The sequence below is a fragment of the Ictidomys tridecemlineatus genome, chromosome 12 (assembly GCF_052094955.1).
Source record: "Ictidomys tridecemlineatus isolate mIctTri1 chromosome 12, mIctTri1.hap1, whole genome shotgun sequence".
NCBI lineage: Eukaryota > Metazoa > Chordata > Mammalia > Rodentia > Sciuridae > Ictidomys > Ictidomys tridecemlineatus.
The window spans coordinates 17,288,794-17,309,372 of record NC_135488.1 but is presented as its reverse complement, the minus strand read 5'-3'; the positions used below and the strand labels follow the sequence as shown (position 1 = coordinate 17,309,372).

Here is a 20,579-nt window from a genome sequence, read left to right as displayed (position 1 = left end):
GTATGAAGACACAAATTGGGTGTCAATATACTTTATATACAAACAGAGATGTGAAAAATTGTGATATATATGTGTAATAAGAATTGTACTATATAAAGACATGAATTGGTGTGAAAAAATTCTGATATTGCACAGTAGAGTGAGTATAGATAATGTATTAGATATTTCTAAAAGGTTGGAAGAAAGGACTTTGGATGTTTTTTTCCCCACAAAGCAATAATACATGTTTGAGGAGATAGATACTGATTTGAACATTACACAATATGTGTGTGTATCAAAGCACCATGTGGTAGGTGTACCATAAATATGTACAATTTTTATATGTTTGTTAAAATAAGTACATACATATCATGCCTATATAATAGGGTTTGGTTTTCTCATTTGTATAGTGAATGAACCAATGGTCCTTAGTCCCAGTAGGGTAATGAGGATTAAAGGAACAATCTAGCACATAGCTTAATAGAATATAAGATCTTGCTTAAGATTACCCATTATTATTGTTAATATGTCTTTTTATCACAAAGGCAGAATTATAATTATGGTAGCCAAAACTTAGCATTAACACAAGTATGATAAAATTGGAGTTGTCATCATTCATAAACCTGTGTGGCCTTTCACTGGACGCTACCAGTCTGAAGCTATGGCATTCCCCCATGTCAGCCACCCCTCAGCCTTCCTCTCTGCCTTCACTCAGATGGAGTGGCCAGTCTGCCTGCCCCTCAGAACCTCTCTGTGAACTCAACCAACATGAAGCATCTCTTGACATGGAGCCCAGTGATCCTGCCTGGAGAAACAGTACACTATTCTGTTGAGTATCAGGGGTGAGTGATTGGTTTTTGTTTGAATAATTTTTCCTCCCTCAGACAGCAATTAGTTCCTGGAGACACAGCCCCTTCCTTCTTGGCTCAAGGAGGCCTTGTGAGCCCAGGGATGGATTATCTCCAATGATCTGCCCCCTCTGTGTGAGTGGGCATTGAAAGAGTCAAGGAAGCAAGGAACCGCCCTTTGGTTTTGACAGTGAACTCTCTAGAAACATGAATGTGTAGACATACATTTTGTTGTGGCTTCTTTTCAACAGTGAGTCAGCTGTCCAAAGAGTTTGACCCTGACTTGAGATGGACAAATCATTGGAGACCCAGATCCTTTGGGAGGAGAGAGAGATCTCAGTTTTCTTGACTATATATAGTCTTGTACTTAGAAGCCAAAACAAATATTCACCCTAAAGATCAGCTGGCCCTGGGGCCTACCAGGCTCTAGTCTTCTCCAGGAATTTGCAACTGTTGAGTAGTGACAGCAGCAGAGAAAGTGCTCAATGTATTTCATTGGCAGTAAATACAAACTGATCACATTATTTAGAAGTGTGTAAGTATTGTAGGCTCAAGACACAGCTGACAACATTTCTGGATATAGGGAACTTAATATATGAAGGAGGAGATGGGCAGAAAATATACTAGGTCCATTCTTTTTCAATATGTATCCTTTAGCTACAGGGAGTTATTTAAGTTTAAATTAATTTAAATTAAACTCAAATATCTGCTTCCCAGTCACACCGGTCACATTTTGGATGCTCCAGGGCCATATGTGGCTAGTGGCTGCCATATTGAACACTACCAGTACTGAACATTTCCATCAATTCAGAAAGTTCTACTGGGTAGCAATGCTTGAGGCAATTTCAGAGAGTGATTTGTGCTAGAACAACTGTAAGGCTGAGGCAAAAGGGCTGACTCTGCAGCTGCTTTATAATAGGTGGTTGGAAAGGCCTCTCTGAGGTGGTGATCCTTACATCAGATCTGCAAGGAACCATCCCTGTGAACAGCAGGGACAGATCATTTGAGAGAGTGAACAGCTAGTCAAAGGTCCTTTGGAATTAAGAGATCAGCATTCTGGGAGAAATGACCAGGAGGTCAGTGTGGCAAGAATATCTCTCTTCTGAGCAGGGTGAGAGAGAAGGCCAGAATCTTATAGCAATGGGGATGAGTTTGGATTCCATTCTAAGTGCTGTAAAAAGCCATGGAAGACAGAAATGTCATGGTATGCTGAGGGTGGTGAATGGCTTGAAGAACAGCAAGAGCGGAGGCTGGGAGACCTCAGCAAGGCAGGACATGAGGGTGGCTGAGATAAGGGTGCTGACTGTGGACATGGAGAGAAATACACAGATTGGGGTTCATGCCTAGGTTTCCCTTGGCTGGTGACAAAAGGAGTGAAGAATGGATGGTTGGTGAGGGAAGAGAGTGGAAGAGCTGGGGGTGGGGAGCAAATGCTGACTATGAAGAGTGGGAGAATGGAGACAGTTCCCATCACCTTTGCGCCTGGGTCAAGGGGTTGGTGTGATGCTGCATCTTCTTTTCTTTGGCCAGAGAGTACGAGAGCCTGTACATAAGCTGGATCTGGATCCCCACCAGCTGGTGCACAGTCATTGAAGAACCCAAGTGTGACGTCACGGATGACATCACTGCCACAGTCCCTTACAAACTTCGCATCAGGGCCACATTGGGCTCCCAGACTTCTGCCTGGAGCACCCTGAAGCACCCCTTTAATCGAAACTCAAGTAAGGCACTTTTTTTCCTTACTCTCTGCTCTACCATGTTCCCCTTCTGATGTTCACCAAGACTTTCAGGATCCTTTTTATCATCAAAATAATCTTGCAAAGCTAGAGTATGGTGGATGTAAACCACTCTTACTGATACATTTTTGAAAAATATTTTTAGTTATAGATGGACATGATACCTTTGTTTTTATTTGTTTGTTGATTTATTTAATGAGGTGCTTAGGATCAAACCCAGTGCCTCACATGGGCTAGGCAAGCGCGCGACCACTGAGCTAAACCCCCAGCTTGCTGATATATTTTTAAAATTGCTGATCACTTCCCTCTCTTTGGTTCTTTGACTTTGGATGTCGTTGCTGACTGTCTTGGTCAGGGTTTGTGGATGGTGGAGACCCTGGCATTGGGAACCTGGCTATTCCGGAAATAGGGAGATAGCTCTAAGATTGCCTCTGACTACACCACTCGTACCTCCATAAATCTTATACTGCCTCCCTTCTGGTGCCTCCTGAATTCCATATTTACTGACTGTCAGCAACTTTGTTGTTTAAAAAGATCTATTTCTTTAATGGCCATGAGAAATAGTACCCTTCTGTGGTTGCTGGGAAATGACTCTTCTAATTGCTATAGTACCTGGAAAATGATTGAAAAAGAAGACAAGAATCCGGGTAGGTGTTCACATATAGCTGAGTGCAAGCAATGGCCAGAGCATGACAGGATGTGCAGAGGTGGAAAACAGTAGAAGCCAGGACTTGATGGATGGCAGGGGGTAGAGAATCAGCTATCCATGTGGCTTTGATATGAAGCTTGTCAAGTCAACAGAAGGTAGCCATGGAAGAGAGAGTGTCTAGGCAAGGTCTGTCTCACAGCACAATCCTTCAGGCTGCTGTGTGGAAAGTGACCTGGAATGGGCAAGCCTGTCCAGAGCAGCAGAAGAGCGAGGAGAGGGTTGTAACACTCCAGCTGATTCAAGATGGAGCCCAGTCCCAAGCGTGGAGGAGAAGGAGGAGGAGGAAAGGATGAATTCAAGAGACATGATGAGTTAGAAAGGACGGGGCTTGGAGACCAGTTATTAGGGGATAGGGCTGGGAGAGATGGTGATGGTGTCCAGCTTCTGATTAGAGTCAGAGAGAATGTCATCCAAAGCAGAGACACTGGGAGAAGCAACTGGTCTTGAGCAATGAGAGACATCTGTGTCTCTGTGCCCTTTGTGATGGAGGTTCCAGCAGAATATCATGCCATGGATGCCTGACTGGCAGCTGGACATCAGGATCTGGGCCTCAGAGAGGTCAAAGCCAGAGACACACAACACCAGAGTTGGTAGCTAAAGATTTGGGAGAGTATAAGATTATCCAGGGAGAAGATACGGGAGACAAAGAGATCCTGGGGTCTTGGGGAACCTCAGGGTTTAACATGTCTATGGAGAGAAGATGGATGGGCTGGAAGGTCATGGAGGGAGAAAAGGCTGAAGGAGGCCCCTGCATGGGTCCTCAAGAAAGTGACCTCATGGAATGGAGGGGATGACAGTGTGGTTGCCGGGGTGGAAGACTGATGGAGGTGGGAAGCAACAGGGCAGCTCTTCCCCTAAGCAGGTGTGGGTGAGAATGCAGATGGTTGGGAGCTGCAGGAAGAACAAGGGCAAGGGCCTTTGGTAGCCTTTTATTCAGAGGTGGCAGAAGATTCTCTGCTGTGAGTGAGGGCAGAGGAAGTAATGGGACAAGGTCAGGGTGGTTAAGGAACTTGTGACATTGGGTGGACCTTAGAAGGTGGGGGCTTAGAAGGTGGGGGCGCCCAAGCAAGAGGCTGAGGAAGATGAAGACAGCTTTGAAAGGGAAGTTGGCTCCGTGGAACTTGAGGGATGTGGTTCAAATCCCAGTTCAGTCACTTGATGCTTGGGTCCCTGCCTTTTCCTCTGTAAAAGAGGCAACAGGTTGCTTCACTGGATAGTTGTAGGGACCACATGAGAAGAAATGTGTAAATTACTCAGCGGAGTGCTATCCTACCATAGCACTCAACTGTGGGTAGGTGTTATCACTTTTTGCTCTAGGGATGCCTGGAGTCAGAGAACAGAGGAGTGGAGGGGTGGGGCAGGAACAGGATTGTTGGAATGAAATACCAGTAGGAATTGTGGTGCCAAAAATGGATTCCTCCCTCTGGCCTCCTTCCTAGGCAATGGAAGGACTTAGTGGAAATGGCAGGATCCTAGGCACTGGGGGAGGGCACTGCAGCTCTACCTCTGCCTGCAGTACCCAGGTAGCACCCAGCACCACCTCCCTCTGGCACCTGGGAGATGCCAAGACTATTGCTGGGGATTGGCAGCTGTTGGAAGGAAGACTGGGGTCAAATAGATAAGGGAGTGCCTTCCAAACTATGTGGGCAGGGCTGTGCTGTCAAACATGGGCTGAGAAGGCCAGAATAAACAGGAAAAGGTCTTGCTGCAGGGGGAGCTGAAGAAAGGAGCCCGTACTTGCATCAGAAGGTTGAAGATGTGTTCTTGAGCTATCCCTGCACAGTGGAATCAGCAACTGGGCTGGGTGGCTTGGTGATCTCTTAAAGGCATTCCGTCTGTCCTTTTCTGTTTGTAAAAGGATACTCTGACTTTCCCCCAGGAATGTGAAAGATCCTTCTTTAAGGCTCCCCTATAGAGGATCTTCTGCCCTTAACCTTGTTGGGAGCAGAGGTTCTTAGCCTCAACTGCATGTTGGAGTCGAGGAGGAGCTTGAGAACCACACTCCTGGGGCCCATTCCTGGAGGGTCTGATTTGACTGATTTGTGTGCATCCTGGTCATTGGGAGTTCAAAATTCTTCCTAGTTATTTTAATTATAGCTGGACTTGGGATTGCCTGGTACAAAGAATAAACACCCCTCATGGGGGAGCTAGAAACATAGACATGGGCTCAAATTCTGGTCATTAACTGTGATTCTGGGAAAGTCCCTTAACATTTCCATACAAACAGAATAATATTTACCCTCTTAGGTTTCCTGGGTGGATTAAATGAGACAAGTATGCAGAATGCTTAGGACAGAGGTTCCTGGCCCAACACTGTCAAAAAATTCTTCTATGAACTTTGGGTCATTTTCTCTAATAATATCTATCCTCCATAAAGATGGAGGTCAGAGGACCTGGATCTGCAAGGCACATATGGATTTATCATCAGTAGTGAGGGGGTGGGAGCTGCCTCTGTGACCCCTTCTGTTCTTGGCCTGCTGGTGGGGATTCCTCTCTCTTTGGGATCCAAGTAATGTAAAAGATGATATTTATATTTAAATTGTAATTTCTAGAGTCAATGTTAAAATTTGTAAAAAGCCTTTGACTTGCCAATAATATCCCTCTGTCAGGATGTGAGATGAGGCCTAGAACAGAATAGCTAACCTATCCACAGGCCTCTGGTGGTTTGCAGATGTCTGAAAGTATTCAGATGCCTGTACATGCCACTGTCTATGAGAACTATAGGGATGCACATGCCCTTCTAGGTATGTTCATTCCTAAGGGGAAAAGATGGGGCCCAGCTATGCTCCACATAGATCCAAGTTCAGGCAGGTGTTTGGCAAGCATTAAGAAACGACATCTGCTCATTAGATGAGCCAAGGTGAAGAGCAATGTCTACTAAAATATTTGGTTAGTGGAACCTGGAGCACACAATTTTAGAAGGGAAAGTAATAATGTCTACTTGAGTATGTAATCCCTTTTTTCTCTTTTCTTGAGTATATATATTTCTGGAAAAGAATAGAAGACTTTATCGAAGTTAAGAGGCCAAAAAAAAAAAAAAAAAAAAAAACAGAATCATAGTAAATCTTTGCCATTTGGGTTTCATTCATTCATCATTAAAAAAGTGGTCCTGCCTGGGACTGGCTTTGATTCTGCCCTTGTCTTGCCAACAGCCATCCTCACCCCACCCAGGATGGAGGTGTCCAAGGATGGCTTCCACCTGGTCATTGAACTGGAAGACCTGGGGCCACAGTTTGAGTTCATAGTGGCCTACTGGAGGAGGGAGCCTGGTGCCAAGGTGAGTCGGGCTTTGCGGGGAGATGGCACAGCTCTCTGAGGGTGGGTGAGGAGAGCCAGGTCCTGCAGTGCTCACTGTCTGGGCAGCCTGAGAATGAGCAGCTCTGGGTGAAGCCTGTGGAGGGAGAGATGACTAGATGCTGACCATTCCGTGGGCCTCTTTAAAAAATAAAAATGCCTTAGTCCACTTTGGTCTTGGCTGGGAACATTTTCAGGCAGATCTGCTGAAGTTTGGGGGACAGTCTCATGCCCCAAACTAAGCTAGATTGACCTGGAACATCTTTTGAATGGACTTTTCCCCTCTCTCATCAGCTGATCTCCTCAGCCAGTTAAGGGAAGCAGGCCAGGGTGTTCCAGATCAACTGGATGACTTCAAGAGCCTACGAGGCTGGTACAAGCCTCTTGAGGGTGTGGATCTTGGCAGGGAAGAGAAGGGGGCAGCCAGCCAGGAGCTGGCTTATGAATAATCACATTTAATTAGGAGCAGGTAGGCCATGCAGAAAGCCCGGGAGGGAGCTGCCCCTCCCCGTGGGAAGGCTGCTGTAGTCCAGGTGAGTGGAGTCCAGCCCTCACAAAACAGCAGCAGCAGAAGGGGTGGGGCACCAATGAAAAGTGAGGGGACACTCAAATCCATGGAGCCCCTGTCCAAGCTGAGAGGGAGACAGGGCCTAGAGGCCCGCTCCCATCAGCACCAGGAAGTAATGGGCTTTCTCAGAGTATTAATATGGGCTCTCACAGAATCCCTGAGCAGAGCTGGCAGAGTCTCCTTTCTCCAGGGACCCCTACCTGTGGTGGCCTTGCTTCCTTCCGCTGAGTCCTCTTTCTGTGGCTCCCTGCCCAGCTTATTCCCAGGCCCTGCCCTTCATCACACCTTCCAACATACGCCTATGATGGTGCCTCCCAGCCACTCAAGGCCTCTGAGCCTGAGGCCTCTCACAGTATCCTCTCTCCTTTATCCCTACTTCCAGATCTAGGTATTCAGTTTCCCAAGACCAAAGTCTTTGGAGAGGAATCCCATTGTTCATGCTCATCGGGCCAAGCTTAGTGGCTGCAGGGAGCTACTTGGTCTCTGATAGGACCCTTCTCAGACCGGAGGTATCCCAGATCACTTAGTGGTGTCTGAGGGCAGTGCATATGCCCTGCCACACACTCAATAGGGGCTTTAGGTTGGGAAGAGTCCCCTGGAAGGTGGGTGGGGGCAGGTAGGGCAGGCAATAATACCAGCCCTTATCCCCATGAGGTCAGAGCCAACTGATAGGACATGGCATTGCCAACCAGACAGGTGGAGTGGTGCTGGGGACAGGGTCAGCACCTGGCAGGAGGCAGCACACAGCTCCCTCAGATTCTTTGGGACAGAGTGGCTCCCCACCCTTGTAACTGGCAGGGCCAGTGCTGAAAGAGAAGTATGTGCCCTGAGTCACCTAGGCTCAGCCTACACAAGCCTCTGCAGGCTCAGATGCAGAGCATAGGCCTGGGGCAGGCGGTGGATGTGGAAAGGTGGACAGCGGAGTGCAAAGACAGAGGGATGGATGGGCAAGTGGGGAGGCATGGCCCACCAGCTCTCTGATTTTATGCACTGATCTCTGTGGCAGCAGTGACCATGCCAAATCCTTGCCCAGTCAGATTTCCAAATTTCCAGTCTCTGCTCAAGTATCATCCTTTCAGAAAGGTTTCTGCTAACCACATTGTCTAAACTAGTGCCTCCCTGTCACTCTCTAGCCCCTTGCCTTTTCTCTGCACAGCTTTTATGGCCACCTGACATGTATGTATATATTGTTGGTCTTCCCCACGACAGCTCTACAACAGCAGACTTTGCCTCATTCGTTATATGCTCTGTCCCTGTTCCTGGAACAGTGCCTGATACTTATTAGGTGCCTAATAAACGTGAGTGGATAAACGAGCAAGTGAGTGCAAACATGCGTGAGTTAACAGGAAACATTCTGTACGTACCCCAGATAGGAAATTTCTGCAGTGTTCCCTTCCTGGCTCTCCTCAACCTTTCCAGTCCTGCTACCCTCAGAGAATAACTGTGTTTTCTATTCTCCCAAAGGAACAGACCAAAGTGGTGAGGAGTAGGGGCGTTCCTGTGCACCTGGAAACCATGGACCCAGGAGCCACATACTGTGTGAAGGCCCAGTCTCTGGTGAAGGTCATCGGGAGGCACAGTGCCTTCAACCAGGCAGAGTGTGTGGAGGTGCAAAGTAAAGAAGATCTGCCTGTGCCTTGGGCCCCTGCAGAGGTGACAGCCCCTCTTGGTGCATGCTCAGGTGCCTTTGATTCTGATCGATTTCACAGACCTGGGTGGGTTCCGGTGATGAATGTGTGCAGGAGGCCATCCTAGTGCTGGGTGGGGATCTTTAGGCAGCTGTCACTCTCCCCGTGAGAGCTTCCTCCTCCCTGGGCCAGATGTGTCAAGGCTGATGAATACTGCCTGTGATTAGAGGTGGCTGCAGGAGAGGCCACCAGGTTTCTTGGCAAGCCTGGGAAGGAGGTCATACACCATACAATTCCACAGTTTCTTTTATTGGAAGGGGCTTTATGGAGTGTCTCCAGAAGCCTCTTTTTTCCCCCCTTGACATTAAAATTTTTTTTTTTTTAGTTGTAGATGGACACAATACCTTTAATTAATTAATTAATTTTTTTATGTGGTGCTAAGGATTGAACTCATTGTCTCACAGTTGCGAGGCAAGTTTTCTACCACTGAGCTACACCTCCAGACCCCCCTTGAAATGTTATGGTCTAAAAACTTGAATAACTTGAAAACCCTTTTGGAAAAAATAAACCCAACAAAATTCTACATCCTATGATCCTACCATTCAAATATCACCACTTGTGTGTGTGTGTGAGTGATCTTTTAGCCTTGAATATATAGTACATTCATATGTGCAAAAAATATAAGAGACACATGGAAATTTTATTTTCCATATCCATTTTTTCCACCCATAAAATTCCTATACCCTCTACCATAGATACGGACTTCTTGCATATACTTCTGAAGACTTTTTAATGCATATACAAGTAAATGAGAATATGTTTACATATATTGCCTTTCCTTTTCTTTGTGGGGTGGGTACTAGGGATTGAACTCAGGGGCACTTGACCCCTGAGCCACATCCCTAGCCCTATTTTGTATTTTATTTAGAGACAGGGGTCTGTCTGAGTTGCTTAGCATCTCTCTGTTGCTGAGGCTAGCAAAAATGGTGGCATGTTCTATACATTTTTCTGGATCTTGTCTTTTTCATTTTATGTATCTTATATATTTTGCCGTATTAATGAAGTAGTTCCTTTATCCTTCTTTATTGCTACATACTATTTCATTATATGTATATGAAATAACTGATTTAACTAGTCCCCTATTAATGGGCACTTAGTTTTTCCCAAAATATTTTGGTATTATAGCCAATGCTCTAATTAATTTCCGCTAATACATTGATTATTTTGCCAGGGATGGGTGTGTAGCTCAGTGGTAGAGAGCTTGTCTAGCATGCACAAGACCTTAAGTTTGACCCTCCCAACATTGTGAGAAAAAAAAAAGATAATTTTTCTGGTATACATTTATTTGAAGGATAAATTATTAGAGGTAGATTGACTTGGTTGAAGATATAGACCTTTAATTTTGATTAAATTAAAGGTCTATATCAAATTGCCCTCCAAAGGAGCGTAGCCCTCAGTCATTACCTACACGTCGGAGTTCTATAGCATATAAACACTGTGCCTATTTTTCTGTTTTTCCCCAATAACATATCTATAACTGTTCCCATGTAAATTTTCTGATTATTATTTTATTCACTTTCAAAAAAATCATGTCTTGTTTAAAAAATCCAATCAACACAGAAATTTTAAAAAGGGTCAGAGTTAAATATTGTCCACTCTTCCCCATATACCACTCAGGAGGTTTCCTTTGGTGAATCTGGCATTTAATCCTCCCAGTACTGTCTGTGTGATTCCAGTGCTCACACACACAAAGGGGCCTATCCCATACCTAGTGTTCTGTGCCTGGCTCGTCTTCACTTGGCAATATATCATGAGCATCATTTTATGTCAGTATCTTTGGGTCCACCTCAGTTTTTTTAAATGCTGCATAGTAAACCAGTATATTTACTATCTCCTTATTAATGAGAATATTTTGTGTTTTCTAGTCCTTTGCCACTATAAACCATGCTGTAGTAACCAAGTGTGTATCTGTCCCAATTCTCATTTTAATAGCTGAATGACTAGCCTACCATTCTGGTGAATCCCCTTTATTGGGTATTTGAATCACTTCTGTTTGCTTTTTGGGGGAGGGGAGGTACCAGGGATTGAACTTAGGGTCACTCAACCACTGAGTCATGTCTCCAGTCCTATTTTACATTTTACTTAGAGACAGGGTCTTACTGAGTTGCTTAGCACCTTGCTTTTACTGAGGCTGGCTTTGAACTTGTGATTCTCCTGCATCAGCCTCCCGATCTGCTGGGATTACAGGCAGGCGCCACCACACCCAGCTTTCATTTGCTTTTGAAGATGATATTCATTCTTTTATTAAATGAATATTTACTGAGTATTCACTGTGTGCCAAATCCTGGCCTGTGCACTTGGATACAGCAGGGAAATCCCTGCTCTCAAGAACCTCCCCTCTAGTGGAGACAGACTCCCAACAAGCAAAAGATGGGATGGTATCAGTGGGTTCCATGAGGAAAATTTACCAGAACATGCCTGGAGGGGTGGGAGGGGCAGGGACCACTCTGGGCAGAGAAGGGGGTTCTGTTGCTGTATTCCAGAAGTTTCCATGAACAGACCGATGCATATAATTGTTTCCTTTCTTGGAATTATTTTTTTGGAATTGAAATCACAGGAGTGGATTGAAAGGGTATGAACATTTGTGTATCTCTCAATGTACACTGCTAAAATAATTTTCAAAATCTTTGAAACAATATGCATGGCCCCAGCCACTTGTGTGACTACCAGCTTCTCCACAACCTCCCTGGCTAAGTTACCCTTCACATTGTGAGCTAACTACCCGACCAGGGGGCGCTTAAATGAGCTACTCCAGGTTACACAGAACAGAGATGGGAAAATACTGCATTCCCCTTCTGCATCTCCAGATGCCCAGGTCTGGTCCTTTCTGCTACATTTACAATTACAATAATTATGGGCTTTGGAGCTAACCCTATCTGTGTGACCTGGGATAAATTGCCTAACCATTCTGAGCATAGAATCATCTTATAGAAGCAGAGAAACTCATGCCCATTGCAAAGATCAGGGGTTTACCACCCAGCCCCCAGAATAGAGATGGAAGGAGGAGCCACATAACAGGGGCTTGATATATCATAGTTATTATGTGACTGTTTTCCGGACTTAATATTCTCTTCCATAAGATGGATCAGTGCTAAGAGCAAATTGCGAAACACTTTGTTTTCGGTTACCACCAGCCAGTTCTGGGGCCTGGCCGGGTGCCTTCCTCTGGCAGCTGTGCCAGGTATGTGCTAACACCACTCTTGCCTTCACACACAATGCTCCTCCCTTCCCCTTCCTGAGAAAGACATTTTAATCTTCTCTGGAGCTTTCTGGAAAGCATACCTTAATCTAGATTTTCTAGATTAAATCTAAAATTTAGATTTTAGAAAAATGGCGGCAATTTTGGTCACCAGAGCACATTATCAAATCTCAGGTTTCTGGCTTCTGCCGTCTTGATTGACATTCGGCGTCAACTCCAGGGGTCAGGGGAGGCCTGGGTTTGGAGGCTTCCCCTTCATTGTGGTTTCTAAGCGTCTTCTTGTCTTTCTGTCTCCAGAAGAGGCTCTCCCGCTGGCCCTGGCCCTGTTTGCCTTCCTTGGCTTCATGCTGATCCTCGTGATTGTGCCGTTCTCCATCTGGAAAATGGGTCAGCTGCTCCAGTACTCCTGCTGCCCCGTGGTGGTCCTCCCAGACACCTTGGTAAATAAGCTTCCTCTTTCCTTGCAGCATGACGCTGATCAGAGGGCTGTACCTTAGGCCTTAGGTGGGCATGGCATGCTTTTTGTGGGTTTTTTGGTTTTTAGAGAAGAGCACCTGTCTCAGTCTGTATTGCTAGAATAGAATATCACAGATTGGGTAATTCATAAACAATAGAAGTTCATTTGGTTCTGAGGAAAATATGACCTTTGACCTTTGGGTTTGACTTATTTTGCTTAACATAATATTCTTAAGTTCCATTCTTTATGACTGGCTGAAACTCCATTGTGTATATATACCACATTTTCTTTATCCATTCATCCATCGATGGACATCTAGGCTGGTTCCACAGTTTGGCTATTGTGAATTGTGCTGCTATAAACATGGGTGTGCATGGATCACTATAGTATAACAACTAATTCTTCAGGATAAATACTGAGGAGTGGTATAGCTGGGTCATATGGTGGTTTCATTCTTAGTCTTTTGAGGAATCTCCGTGCTGATTTCCGTAGTGGCTGTAGTAATATACAATCCTACTAACAGTATAGAAGTGTTCCTTTCTCTCCATGTCCTCTTCAGCATTTATTATTGTTTGTGTGCTTGATGTTGCCATTCTAACTGGAGTGAGATGAAATCTCATTTTAGTTTTGGTTTGCATTTCTCCAATTGCCAATTATGTTGAATATTTTTTTAATGTATTGTTGGCCATTTGCATTTCTTCTTTTGAGACATCTGTTTAATTCATTTTCTCATTAATAAATTGAGGGTTTTTTTTGGGGGGGAATACCAGGGATTGAACTCAGGGACACTCAACCACTGAGCCACATCCCCAGCCCTGTTTTGCATTTTATTTAGAGACAGGGTCTCACTGAGTTGCTTCACACCACGCTTTTGTTGAGCTGGCTTTAAACTTGGGATCCTTCTGCCTCAGCATTCCCAGCTGCTGGGATTACAGGCGTGCACCACAGAGCCTGGCTGAGTTTTTTTGATGCTGAATTTTTTGAGTTCTTTATATATTCTGGCTATTAATCCTCTGTCAGAAGAAGCAGCACAGTTTTTCTCCTATTCTGTAGGTTCTTTCTTCCCATTCTCAAGTCCTTTTATGATCTACATCAATCCATTGGTGAAAGTAGAGCCCTCAGCTAATCATCTCTCAAAGGTCCCACCTTAAGGCTGTTGCCTTGGGAATTCAGTTTGCAATACATGCTTTTGGAAGAACATATTCAAACCACAGCAATTTCTAATCAGAGGGTATAGGAGAGATCTCCCTTCTCCAGGGTATTTTTCAGAATCAGCATTCTAACGTTTGAATCACATCGCAAGTTTGGAATAAAAATTCCAAACTTTTGCTTTGATGTTTACCTTACCTATGCAAGTACCCATGGGCTTTTAATACTGGGTCAGGAGAATCACCTCTTAAGGCCTCCATACCCTGTCCGTGCTCTTCCTAAACCACAGATGGTCACCCCTGGGCACCAGTGTGGTCATTGCCACAAGGGCTGATCCTGATCCCTGCCAAAGTCTGGTCTTGGATGGGTAAATGCTTGCTCTGCAGAGTGAATTGTCAGCTAGTATCAATGTTATGTAAGCAGCTATTACTCTCAGAGCCCAGCACAAGCCCCAGCCAAGCACCCTGTTAGATTTAGTTCTCCCAAATCCTCAGACCCCAGATACTCTGTTGCAGCCTGAGTCCCCACCCCACCTCAGGCTTCCCTGCCTCCAGGCCTGTCTATCCTGACAGCTTTCCTAGCCTCAAGTCTGGATCTTAATAAACTTGTTACTCCTGCAAGGCTTGAGCTGCCCCTGCAAACTGTCTACCTCTTTTCTGAGCTCAGCAGTTCTAGGGGTCTCGGGGCAGGAACATGTCTTCACAGCATGACAAAATCATGTGACAGTCCTCCAGGGCATCAATGATAAGGGATTGTTCACCTTATGTCCCCAAGGGCCTCTGCATCATCTACTGAAATATATAAATATACATATTTACATAAAATGTGTAGCCTTAACTGGCATAACTAATAAGGATCTCCAAGGGTCCCAAGATGACATGCTATCCTTACCACATTGACAGAGTCAGCCAATATAATTTACTAGCTATTGGACTCACTTTTGGACCTACTTACAGTAAACTGTTTATCTTTGTGTTTGCAGACGCTCAAAGAAAAATCTCTAAACATTGGTTCTTTATTTGTTGATTTTTATGGAAAGGCGCATAGGAGGCAATTGATGTCGGTTTTTAAATTCACAAATGCAGGGTGTTTTGTCTGTGCTCTGTAGAAGAACTGGCTGGCAGCTTGACAGGCTAGGTGGGCAGATAATTGTGCTCTTGTTCATCCCTTTCACCTCCTCCCACCATCTCTCCCTCTCATCCTTTGCCCTCTCTAAACCGGAGCATTCAGTCTGTTTGGGGGGCCTTTTTGTTGGGTTCCTTGTCCTGATTTCTTAGTGTTATTTGCTGCTACAATCAACAGTGAAGAGGTCTTTAAACTTATGTTGAGAAGAATTGTCATTTGGGTCCAGAGCAAAACATGGGCACCCTGGCACAGTCTGCATGATATCATTTACTATGCTGCCAACAGCAGAGGGCTAGGAAGGGGATTTGTGGGTGTGTGTGTGTGGGGGGGATGTAGGAGCTTTTGACTGAATCATTTTATGCTCCATGTTCTGGAGAAGGCAACATAGCAACATGACTAAGGGTTCACCAGTGGGTGGGGAGTCAGCTGCGGATGCAACTCTTAACAGGAGATTCCATATAAGCAGTTGATACACTAATTACAAATTTGCCTTATCTAGTCATTAAATTAGGTTCCCTAAGGACTACTCTTGAGTCTTTTGGATTAAAGGAGTAGTTGAATGTAGTTAACCTAGTTCTGATTAGTGTATAGATATAACATAAAAAAACCTTCATTTTTAAAAAATAGTCTACAATTCATACATATTACCAATGTAATACTAGTCTTTGCTATAATTAGTGCAAAAAATATGCCTTATGTTTATCAGTAGATTCCCTTATTTTAACATGAGAAAATGGAATCTCAAGGCAATTAAAAAATTTGCCTAAGGCTGTGCAGCTGGTTAATGACTGATTCAGGACACCTTGCAAAACCCACACTGTGGTAGGCACTTATTGACCTGTGGCAAATAATATAGGGTTCCAATATTCCAGGAACTTAGGGCACAGTGAAAAAGCCAGACAGATGGTGTGGCCATAACTCTCAGTCAATAGAGTTGAGAGATTTGTACCCTAGTGTGAATGACAACAGAAATTACACAAATTCAGGTGCCCAGAAGTGAAACCAATTTCTTGTCTCTAGAATGGAAATCAATTTCTATTTTGAGCTCTTATTCTTACGGGAAGTGAATGTTTTCAAACAATATAGATGGTCAGTTCAGATTTCCTGCCCCCTCCCCTTCCATGGGAATGCAATTGAGTTCTGGGGGTGGGGTGGGTATCCAAATGCCAAGACGTCAGGGAATGGAGAGATTGTCTTCCATCTGGCCTCCACTGAGCACTTCATGTCCATCTGGTCCCTAAGGGCTGATCCATGTAGAATGCAGCTGTGTCTGTCCTAACCACAAGGCTTGTCCCAGACAGTTGGCTGTTCTGTGCACTGTGCTCAGAAGCTTGAGAACTCTGGGAGGAAGCTTTGGGCCTTCCTCTGGGAACTCCTGGTGGCTATTTTTGACTTTGCTTTTTAAAAAACTTTTTTTCTTTGAATATTTTTAAAGTTGTCAATGGACCTTTTTTATTTCTTTATATTCGGTGCTGAGAACCAAACCCAGGGCCTCACACATGCTAGGAAAGTGCTCTACCACTGAGCCACAACCCCAGCCCTCGACTTACACATTACTGGGCTTAGGGAGATTCCATGGTTTGGCCCAGTGCTGAGCACCACCTAGGAGTTGATTACAGATGCTCTTTACCTCTCAGCCTCACACCTATATGGGAATTCTCTTACATATCCTACTTCCAAAAGACTCTGAATGCATGAGGGTGGGTGGAGGTAGATGGGGTAGATGGGAATGTAAATGGCAGGGCTACTCTTTCAGGGAACCATCAGGGTTCAAATTTCTTCCTTCATACTTACTGCAATACTGTCTTATATCAACCTGTCAACCCAATATTCTTGTAGGGTGTACTTATTTTTCAGTAGCATAATGCCAGTGTATTTTTCTTTTATCTCCTATTCCCTTTGTCTCAATTTCCTGAACTGTAGAATATTCAAAATATTATATGATCTACTGTGTTTGGGAATTGGAATAAAATTAACTTTGCATGACCACATGAATTCTTTAATTTTTTTTTTGTTCTGGGGTTTGAACCCAGGGGTAGTTTACCACTGAACCACATCCTCAGTTCTCTTTCAAAAAAATATTTTGAGACAGGGTCTTGTTAAGTTGCTGAGGGCCTCACTACATTTTTGAGGCTGGCCTTGAATTTATGATTCTCCTGCCTCATGTTCCCAAGCCTACCTGAGATTACAGGTGTGCACCACTGACCCTCCTTTACATCTTTTTATTTTTAGCATAAACTGTGCCTTGACATCTTCATGGTTCAGAATGTCAATCCACCCCACCCCCCACAGATAAGACCAAGGGGAATGCATTTGTAGTTGAACTAATTGGGTTTGTAACTCATTGCAGTGAGTAGGAGCATATACCACAGGGAATTGGGATATTGTTAGTAAGAGTTAGAAAGAACCTACAGGATTTGGGCTTGTGTTAAGAGGTTTTGGAAAGGGTTTAAGGAAATGGGGTATTGCTCTAGATTGTTACTGTCAGGAAGTAGGGTAATTCTGTGATTATCTTGCATCTTTGATCTAGAAGGAGGAATGAGTAGGTAGAGGCTAAAGCAATAGCTGGTAAAGAAGCAGCAGTTACTGGTATTACCTTGGAGAGGGAGATGTTGGGTATTTTTGTGGTTTTGGCAACAATCATGTTCTTTGTTCAGACGTGCCTATGAAGTGGTCTCGTGTTTGTCTGATCATCATGATCCATCACAGATCATCTACTGTTTATGTTCTGTGAAACTAGTTACGTTTAACAGGCTGCCTTCTTATAAGTGCCAGGCCACATCCTCCAAAACCAGGGCCAGGCTGGTAGCATTCATTTCCAAACATCAGGGGCAGTTTTTCTTTCTCCATACATATAAGCAAACTCTGAAATCTAGGTTTGTCTTCCCCAAATAGATTTTAGAAATACAAGAACCAAGAATAAGGCACTTAGGATTTCCCATGTTCTCAAAGTATAGCTTCTCAAAATGGGGGGGAGCTTTGAGGTATTGGGAAATCCTACAGAAATTGCATCAATTAAAATACTGAAACATTGCCCCATCTGCACAGTGATGACACCAGATGGTTGGTGCTTCGACAGAGGAAGCACTGTGAAGGGGGAATGTAACACTCTCTTCCTGGAAGAGATGACTTTTGAGGTGGCCCTTTTCAGCAGAGAAAGGGAGAGGAAAGAAAAGGATCTCTAGGCAGAAAGAAAAACATGCATTTTTTTTTTTTTTTGTACTGGGAGAAACAAGCAAGATGTACAGTTTTTTTTTTTTTTTTCTCACAGCCCCTTCTTGGAAAAAAAAAATCAAGAATTCTCCTTGTAGTTCACTCAATAGAAAGTGCTTACTAATCTCAGGGCAGCCAAGTGGTGGGTCCTCAGCAACCTGGGAGGTTGCCCTGCCCACAAAGAGGAGCTGGGCCAATCAGAGTCTCTCTCAGGACCTTGGCCTAGGAAATACCAAGACAAAGAGGCTGTGAGGAGCCAGGAGGGGAGCTGAACAACTGTGTGAAGAAGAACCCCGAGGAAGAGTGGGAGCCAAGAGGGGCCCTGTGTTGGTGAAGTCTGAGGAGGCAGGGACCAGAGGCAGAGAGATGGCATGGGGTTGCTGTGACAGACAGAAGCTACCTGACCGGAGCCGAGTGCTGTGATTGTGGAGTGGCAGAGTGGAAAACACTTTCTCCGGTGGTCCCCCCTTAATGCCGTTGGGACCTGACTTGACTGTTATTAGATATGGAAAATGACACCCCCCCCAAAAAAAAAAATGTGAGGCCTGGGAAAAGGGAAGTGAGAAAGAAAGCCACACCTTGGTGGCACTGATCCTTTCCCAGTACATTCTTTGCTGGGGATAAGACAAACCCAGGGGAGGAGGTTTCCATCGAATCTAGAAAGGCAGTCTCTGAGAAGAGGCCAAAGCATTGATCCTTCCCTAAATAAATCCTTTCCAGATACCAACCACTGTCCCCAGGCCCTCCATCTGGTCCAGTGAGAAAAATCCCAGATATTGACCAGTGACCCCAGACCCCCTCCCATTTAGCCCAGTAAAGCAGACCCCAAATTCCTGAGTGTGCAAGCTGACACGCTCATTAGTTAAGTCACCTCTCGGTATATAAGCCCAGTCCCCTCTATTGTTCAGTGGCTTATTTTGCAACAGGAGAGTGGATCCATTCCCATGAGTGCAATCCCATTCCTAAATAAAAGGCCAAGATGATCCATGAAGTTTGCATTTGGCCTGGTCTTTTGTGCTAACAACCAGACTCTCTGGTCCTGGGCTCCTGGTCCTTTCCTCTTCCTCACCACTCCACATACATCCTTTCAACCCCCAGCCCCCTAACTTATTTGAATTCTTTGAAAGAAACTAATTAAAGCAAGAACAGGGGGAATCAGGACCAGACCAGTGAGTGCTGTCTGCTAAGACCTGGGGTTTATAAATGTTCCCAAAGAGCTCATTCAGTTTTAAGGGACAGAAAACCCAACTCAACTTGACTCAGGACCAAACATCCATGTATGATCTCACAGAACTGATAGGCCTGGGGGTAGTTAGCTTCAGGTATGCTGGATTCAGGTGCTCAGAGATGTCAGTGAACTCAGTCTCTCTCTATTTCTGCACATTTTTTTCTCTGCGTTGTCTTCCTTTGGGCAGACTGTCCTCTAGATTTTCATTCTGTGGCTACACATGAAAACAGCTGGCTGGAAGTCTCTGCAAGGGAGCCTAACTGTTCAGCTGGGGTCTGCCCTACAGTCATTTATTGATTCTTTGCACTCTGTCTTCTTCTTGGAAATGGACTCTTCCTTGAGTAAGAGTAGAAACCACCGAGGGATTGGAATATAGATGTATCCCCAAAACTCAGCTGACATTCAGTATAATTGGTTATAGAGTTCTAAGACGGAAAACACGTTGTTTCTGATGAAGGGAAGCATATTAGCACATTGGGAGACAGATACTATCTTGTGATAATTTCTATAAGTAATTGCTAAACGAATGTGTTAAGTTCCTCTAGTTCAGTGGTTTCTTAAGTTTGGTGCCTGGACCAGCAATATCAGCAGCATCCAGGAGCTTGTTGGAAATGCAGACTCTTAGCCCCTCCCCAAACCTATGAATCTGATACTCTGAGCAGGGGGCCCAGACATCTCGGCTTCCTCAGGCCTACCAGGTGACTGATGGATGCTCACGTGTGAGCGTCTCTGCTCTGCAGGTTGTGCCCAAGTTCTTTTTATTGCACTGAAGCCCACCTGCCTTCTTCAGCAACCTGTGAATACATGTGACCCATTTCTTGGTTTTCCCTAGGCCTCTGGTCCTTGTATTACTCTGCAATAGGGATGCCAGAATTGTCTTCCACCAGTTAAATTCAAGTCCCATTTGTTTTTAGGAAGTTGATGGTTGTTTTTGGAGGGTAAATTCTACCAGAGGTCTTTTCACCTTCAGACTTGTAGTAATTAAAGATGAATGCTCTTCTTATTTTAAAATATTTTTTAAAATTTTTATTGATTGATTGATTAGATACCAGGGATTGAACTCAGGGACACTCAACCACTGAGCCACATCCCCAGCCCTATTTTGTATTTTATTTAGAGACAGGGTCTCACTCAGTTGCTTAGTGCCTTGTCATTGCTGAGGCTGGATTTGAACTCATGATCCTCTTGTCTCAGCTTTCCGAGCTGCTGGGATTACAGCTTGTGCCATCGCGCCTGGCTTCTTCTGTATTTTTTTAAAAACTGTAAATCTTTGCCAGTGTTGTCAGGGAAAAACATATAAAATACGACTAGTACAATTTATTCTCAGTTTCTTGCTTACTATGTAGTTTACCATCTTATTAGGAGTAGAAATTTCAGTTCTATCTA

The 20,579-nt window shown here is 44.5% G+C and overlaps 1 protein-coding gene across 1 annotated transcript; it reads left to right on the top strand.

Moving 5' to 3' along the window:
• Positions 1-284: 284 nt before the first annotated feature.
• LOC144369516 (interleukin-20 receptor subunit beta-like) lies at positions 285-12,659 on the top strand. The gene is made up of 6 exons (XM_078029789.1): positions 285-289; positions 639-821; positions 2,358-2,548; positions 6,425-6,549; positions 8,599-8,749; positions 12,319-12,659. The coding sequence occupies exons 1-6, from the start codon at positions 285-287 to the stop codon at positions 12,516-12,518; spliced, it is 855 nt and encodes a 284-aa protein (XP_077885915.1). The 3' UTR covers positions 12,519-12,659.
• Positions 12,660-20,579: the final 7,920 nt, after the last annotated feature.